The sequence below is a fragment of the Cupressus sempervirens genome, unplaced genomic scaffold (genome assembly GCF_028749045.1).
Source record: "Cupressus sempervirens isolate cs-2001-9-10 unplaced genomic scaffold, ASM2874904v1 CseChr00c100005_01, whole genome shotgun sequence".
NCBI lineage: Eukaryota > Viridiplantae > Streptophyta > Pinopsida > Cupressales > Cupressaceae > Cupressus > Cupressus sempervirens.
The window spans coordinates 850,223-857,024 of record NW_028322203.1 but is presented as its reverse complement, the minus strand read 5'-3'; the positions used below and the strand labels follow the sequence as shown (position 1 = coordinate 857,024).

The window sequence follows — 6,802 nt, the reverse complement described above, 5'->3', positions numbered from 1 at the left end:
ATGGGCAACACTTGCTGCTGCTGTTCAGGCTCTGCTCTTGATCAAGTAGATTATCAAGATATATTTGATAAAGTGATCCAAGTGGAAGATATGAATCACATTGATGAACTCATTTCTTACGTAGAGCAGCTCTTAACTGCCATTGACCAGGGAAACCTTCAATCGATTGCCCACCTTGCCAAGACAAATCGGGTGACTGCCTCTCTCAATTCGAGCGATGGTTTACTGGAGAAGACACTGAAGCGATCTAAACACGTGTGCAAGGTCTAAATCCATTTCCTTGTCATATTTAAGCTTTTTGATGTACATAATTGAAGCTTTAATAGGAAGTTGTTATTGACTAGAAAGAAATAACAATTCTGTTGAATATGTTTTTGAGTGCAGAGGAACATTGTTCCAAATCTTAACCGTGAGACACGGAAATTGGTGATTGATGTGACGAATCAAGGAGCGCAGATAATGTGGGTGGGAGTAGCGCTCTCAGTTGTGGGTTTTGTGTTGGAAAGAATTGAGCAAGTTTCTTCCAACAGAGAGGAATGCATAGTGCTGCTGAAATACATGTTTAACCTTGCAAAATACATCAAGCAATTGGAGGATCATTTGGGTAATCAAGAGAAGCTGAATAGGGTTCTCCAATTCATCGTAGAAGGTTCCCTCCTCTGCATATCACAAATGCAGTCTCATCCACTTTCCAAGTAATTCAAATTTATGTATTGTAAATTTTATTTGGTCATTTGTCCGTAAATCGACTCCTAATAACGATGAATCTTTGTTTACTTTTGATGGTCACGTAGATTTTTTGTTGCTCCGGTTACGGCTGATGATTTGCAGAAATTACGAAGAAGACTTGGGCAGGAGTACTCGGAGCTGACAATGGAATCAATAATTGCTGTGCTGGATAGGATTCCAGTTGTGTTGCGTCCATCCCAGGGAAGAACTCCTCAAGCAGGTGTTAATTTCTCTCGTCTTTCTTTATTCAGTAGCTGTTTAGGCTAATTTAGACTATCTAGATCTCTTAAATTATAAGGAGAATTATGTTGATTTTTTTTCTTAGGTGATATAAGAGTTTAATAGTCACTTATCCAAAACAAAATAGTATTTTTGGTGCAAATAGACCTATCAGCAACCAAAAAATCTAAAAATGATCAACTATTAGTACATATATATAATATCTTTAATTTTCTTTCATTTTTATTTTAACACATTTTCTAATAAAATTTAATTTGTGTTTGTTGTAGTGGGTATTGAGGAAGCAAGAAATTATAAGGAGAATTATGTTGATTTTTTTTCTTAGGTGATACAAGAGTTTAATAGTCACTTATCCAAAACAAATAGTATTTTTGGTGCAAATAGACCTATCAGCAACCAAAAAATCTAAAAATGATCAACTATTAGTACATATATATAATATCTTTAATTTTCTTTCATTTTTATTTTAACACATTTTCTAATAAAATTTAATTTGTGTTTGTTGTAGTTGGTATTGAGGAAGCAAGAAATGATGTTACACGGCTTCTAGATATGGAAAGCAAATCAGTTAAAGCAGTGGTTATTTATGGTCATGGTGGGATAGGAAAGACTACTTTAGCAGAAACAGTTTTCAGCAAACTCGACCTTCAGAACTACAAATATTGCAAGGTCAATTTAGAGCAGAACTGTTCAGAGGCTGATCTGAAAGTTGCACAGCAACAAAACTTAAGAGACCTTTATGACCGCAATATTGCCTTCAGGGATTTAAATGAAGGTCGGGAACAATTGTCCAAATATTTTAAAGAGCAATCCTCTAAGCCTGTCTTTATTTTTGTTGACAATGCATTGGAGCAAAAGCACCTGGAAAAGCTACTGCCTATTAGTGACCTAGCATCACTTCCACCACAGAGCAGGATTCTTCTTACGACAAGGAATCTCAGTGAGACCCGTATTCTTGCACAGCCAGGAGTCGAACGATGTCATTATCAGGTATCATGTCTTCCACAAGACAAGGCACGAGAAATCTTGTGTGAGTTGGTTTTAGATAGTGCCCATGCCAGGTTTGACCCCACCATAGATATTAATGGCCTCCTTGAAATATGCCAAGGAATTCCACTAGTACTAAAAATGGCAGGGCCGAGATTACGTGAGAATAAAGAAAATGTGCCAGCTTGTAGAGAGACAGTGGAATATCTCAAGTCATCGCTGCTACAAGGACGAGAAGCCGAATTAAGTGAGCGCATGGTAGACTTTGTTTATAATCGCTTGGATGCCTCTTGGAAAGAGGCATTTCTTGACATTGTCTTCTTTTTTTGTAATTGGGAGCGAGCGAGTGTGGTCTCTAGTGTTGGAGCGACAGAGTTTAAAGAGCTTCAAAGCGCAGCACTTGTCAATGTTACAAATAAAGGCAGGGTGAATGTTCACGATATAGTGAAAGCACGAGGGAGAATGCTGTCGAGAGATGGGGAGAGAATCACCGACTTACAATCTCTCACCAATGCTCTCCAAGATGAAGAGGTATTTATTTTGCCTATAACTTCATAGAATCAGTTGGGGGAAATATTTTAAAGATCAATTAGTGCTCTACATTTGATTTACTTTTGAGTTGCACACATTTTTGCAGAGCATAAAGAAAATAAAGGGGATCGCTCTTAATGAATCATTCGAGCTGGACGCTGATCATCTGAATATGATGAAGAGATCTTTAAGAGTTTTGAGCTTGACAGGAATCTCAAGAATAATAAATGGAGAATGTAGAGGAGCCTTTGAAAATCTAAGGCTGCTTAGCATGAATCATAAAAATTACTCATGGATGGATGTAAGTAAACATCCAAGATTATCAACAATCATTTTGAGAAATGAAGAAGCTTCCTACTTCCCCCATGATTCCAACGTCCTTGAGGCAAGATCTACAACTTCTACCTGATTTATAATATTATATCTGGAAAAACAAATTAATTTTAATTTTTTTTTCAAGACATTATTAACTCTAAAAAATGAAATTGTTTTGCAGTTTGCGGCCATCCCGTCTTCATTGAGATATGTATATATAAATGGTTTTAGATTAACTAATTTTTTCACTGCACTTTACCAAGTTCAGTCTTTGAATTGTCTAACATTACGAGACTGTAGTGGGTTTAATAGCCTTCCTGAAAGCATTAGTAATCTATTTATTTTGAAACATTTGGATTTAAGGTTTTGTTACAGCTTGAGGAGCCTTCCAGACAGTTTTGGTAGTTTGTCTTCTTTGGAACATTTGGATTTAAGGTATTGTTCCAGCTTGGGGAGCCTTCCAGACAGTTTTGGTAGTTTGTCTTGTTTACAATATTTGGATTTAAGTTCTTGTTCTAGCTTGGGGAGCCTTCCAAACAGTTTTGGTAGTTTGTCTTGTTTACAACATTTGGATTTAAGGTCTTGTTCCAGCTTGGGGAGCCTTCCAAACAGTTTTGGTAGTCTGTCTTGTTTACAACATTTGGATTTAAGGTCTTGTTCCAGCTTGGGGAGCCTTCCAGACAGTTTTGGTAGTCTGTCTTGTTTACAACATTTGGATTTAAGGTCTTGTTCCAGCTTGGGGAGCCTTCCAGACAATTTTGGTAGTCTGTCTTGTTTACAACATTTGGATTTAAGGTCTTGTTCCAACTTGGGGAGCCTTCCAGACAGTTTTGGTAGTCTGTCTTGTTTACAACATTTGGATTTAAGGTCTTGTTCCAACTTGGGGAGCCTTCCAGACAATTTTGGTAGTCTGTCTTGTTTACAACATTTGGATTTAAGGTTTTGTTCCAACTTGGGGAGCCTTCCAGACAGTTTTGGTAGTTTGTCTTGTTTACAAGATTTGTATTTAAGCTCTTGTTCTAGCTTGGGGAGCCTTCCAAACAGTTTTGGTAGTTTGTCTTGTTTACGACATTTGGATTTATACTCTTGTTCCAGCTTGGGGAGCCTTCCGGACAGTTTTGGTAGTTTGTCTTGTTTACGACATTTGGATTTAACCTCTTGTTCCAGCTTGGGGAGCCTTCCAGACAATTTTGGTAGTCTGTCTTGTTTACAACATTTGTATTTAACCTCTTGTTCCAGCTTGCAGAGCCTTCCAAACAGTTTTGGTAGTCTGTCTTGTTTACAACATTTGAATTTAAGCTCTTGTTCCAGCTTGGGGAGCCTTCCAGACAGTTTTGGTAGTCTCTCTTGTTTACAGCATTTGAATTTAAACTCTTGTTCCATCTTGGGGAGCCTTCCAAACAGTTTTGGTAGTTTGTCTTGTTTACAAAATTTTTATTTAAGCTCTTGTTCCAGCTTGGGGAGCCTTCCAAACAGTTTTGGTAATTTGTCTTGTTTACAACATTTGTATTTAAGCTCTTGTTCCAGCTTGGGGAGTCTTCCAAACCGTTTTGGTAGTTTATATAAATTGGTGAAACTATATTTAGTCAAATGTACACAACTATCTTTGTTGCCCAAAAGTTTTGGAAATCTTGCTTCCCTGAAACATTTGGAGTTGGAAGACTGTGAGAAGCTCACGAATCTACCTCAAAATTTTGGTCAGCTGAAGTATTTAGAATATGTGAGCATGCAAGGATGCAGTGCATTACAGAGCCTCTCTGGTGATTTCGAATGTTTGAGTTCACTGACTGCCGTGAAGGCTTCAGAATGTTCCCAACTAGAGGAAAATACAATTGATACATTAGCCAAGATGAAGGGATTGATGGTGGTGGATATAAACAAAAGCCCCAAGTTGAAAGAGCGATGGGAGCAAGTGAAGGAGCATTACTCCTTAGCAATAGTGGAGTGCGGAAGAGAGGTAATTTGTCTTGTGCTTAACTAAGGAATTTATTTCAGATGTTATGCTCATCGTGTTCTTAATTTGAGCGTCCTTCTTACATTGCAGGGATTGAATGATGAAATATACCCACATGCAGATGTGATGAATAGAGCATTTTTTCACAGCGAGTCAAAATTCGTGCATGTGGATGAGAACGGGCAGCTCGGGGAGTGGCCCAGTCCGGCAGGTGGGGTAAAACTGTGGGTGTTGGTAAAGGACAGGGATGTCACATCATCAGCATCATCAAGTAGCAGGTGTTGGGAAGCGGTGAAGAAGAAGTGGATGGAGGTGGTTGCTTCGGAGGGTGGGCAGATGATATTTGTGGATGTGGGAGGGTCGTGGGAGGAAAGAGAGAGGCGTATTGAGGAGGCTCTGCCACATTTGCCCAGCGGCACAGTTGCCTGGATGCCACCTGACAACAGGGCGAGGCTACTCTTCACCTATTCCGTGCAGCGTTGTTACAAGAGACATATGGTCAGAAGGCAGAGTTTTGGGGTCAGGAATTGCATCGTGAGCACATCAACATGGGCAGATGAAGAGGGGAGGAGGAGACTTGATCTCGATCACCTCCAATTCATACTGCCCGACTTTGGAACACTTCCTCTTGCTGAATCTGAGCACGAAGATATTTCTGACCAATTGTTGTCCCCTGTTTTGGAAGCAATTCGGTTTCTGCAAAACGAGTATGATGTGTATGACGAGTATGATTTGTATGACGAGTATGACTAGTCTCATATAGTATTCATGTATGGCATTGCGTCCTCGGCTTTCTGGCAGGCGGCCATGAGGAGTGCACCAAAATCCAATCATTTCGAAGCAGTTCAAGGCAAACACTTGTGTCAAATTATACATCTCCCTTCTTTACAAATTATCTAGGTACCTACTGGATGCTGTCCTACCGAATATTGCATGAGATCAAATTATCTCCCTTGTTTTCACAGTGAAGAACCCCCAAATGGAATAAAATTGAGCATTTCTGAACTTGATTTCTTTAATTTTATAAATTTATATATTTGTAAAAATGACCAATCTTGATACCAATTCCTGAAAGCGATACAAATTTTTAAAATAGATCTCGAGTTCAGATTACAGGTGGAGGATCAACTTGTATAAATCAGAACTTAAAGATATTTGATCTGTTAGAATACTTTTTTTAATAACATTAGTCAAAATTAAATTATTATTATTATTTTCTAACTTTTTATAATTACATTAATTAGAGTTAGATCATTTTTTAATAGAAAATCTATTAGAATATATGTAATTTCCATTTTAATCATATTTTGAAATCTAAAATATTTTTTTTATTTAATCTTTCAGAATGAAATATTTATGGTGTTTATATGAAAATGTATTATTTTCCTTAATACGAATATATGTTAACTTTTATGTTTTTAAGTCAATTTTTAATTTTTAATTTTTTTCCTTTTTTAAGATTTTATTCTTTTTTAAAATTGAAATTAAAAAAATTAATTTTATTTATTTCTTATATAGATATGGTACATATTTTATTTATTTATGTTCAAGTGTTATATACAAATATCTACTAGCGAGAGGTCGTTGAATTTTTTTTAACACATTGAATAATCAATTTGATTTTAAAAATAACTTTACAATTTATATCATGGTTAGGTTTAGTATTAGGATTACTTTACTAGATAGTTATTATTATAATAATTAGGGATAAGCTTTAGTGTTAATGTGTTTACGAGTCGAAATGTGCTTAGTGTTAATATTAAAGTTAGGGATAGTGTTAGGGTTAGGGCCTAAACTTATATTATCATTACGACTATAGTTTATGTCACAATCAATATTAGCAATTAGGGTTAGGATAAAAGATTATGTTAATAGAATGGTTAATACTATGACTATATCTCGAATTGGTGTTAGGGCTAAAGTTTAACATTTAGACCTAGAGCTAGGCTTGGGATTATGGCTAGAGTGTCTGTTTAGATCATGGTTTGTATTATGGTTAGGATTGAAATCTTGATTAGGTTTGAGATTGCAGCTTAGGATTATTAT

General features: G+C 36.7%; 2 protein-coding genes across 2 annotated transcripts; both read left to right on the top strand.

Annotated features, from left to right (window-relative positions):
* Positions 1 to 789, top strand: LOC149527909 (uncharacterized). The gene is made up of 2 exons (XM_089812027.1): positions 1 to 264; positions 385 to 789. Exons 1-2 carry the CDS (start codon positions 1 to 3, stop codon positions 697 to 699), a joined length of 579 nt encoding a protein of 192 aa, XP_089668153.1. The 3' UTR covers positions 700 to 789.
* A 79-nt stretch (positions 790 to 868) lies between these two features.
* LOC149527908 (uncharacterized) lies at positions 869 to 5,761 on the top strand. The gene is made up of 6 exons (XM_089812016.1): positions 869 to 949; positions 1,478 to 2,487; positions 2,594 to 2,863; positions 2,984 to 3,998; positions 4,131 to 4,759; positions 4,847 to 5,761. Exons 1-6 carry the CDS (start codon positions 874 to 876, stop codon positions 5,507 to 5,509), a joined length of 3,663 nt encoding a protein of 1,220 aa, XP_089668142.1. The 5' UTR covers positions 869 to 873; the 3' UTR covers positions 5,510 to 5,761.
* Positions 5,762 to 6,802: the final 1,041 nt, after the last annotated feature.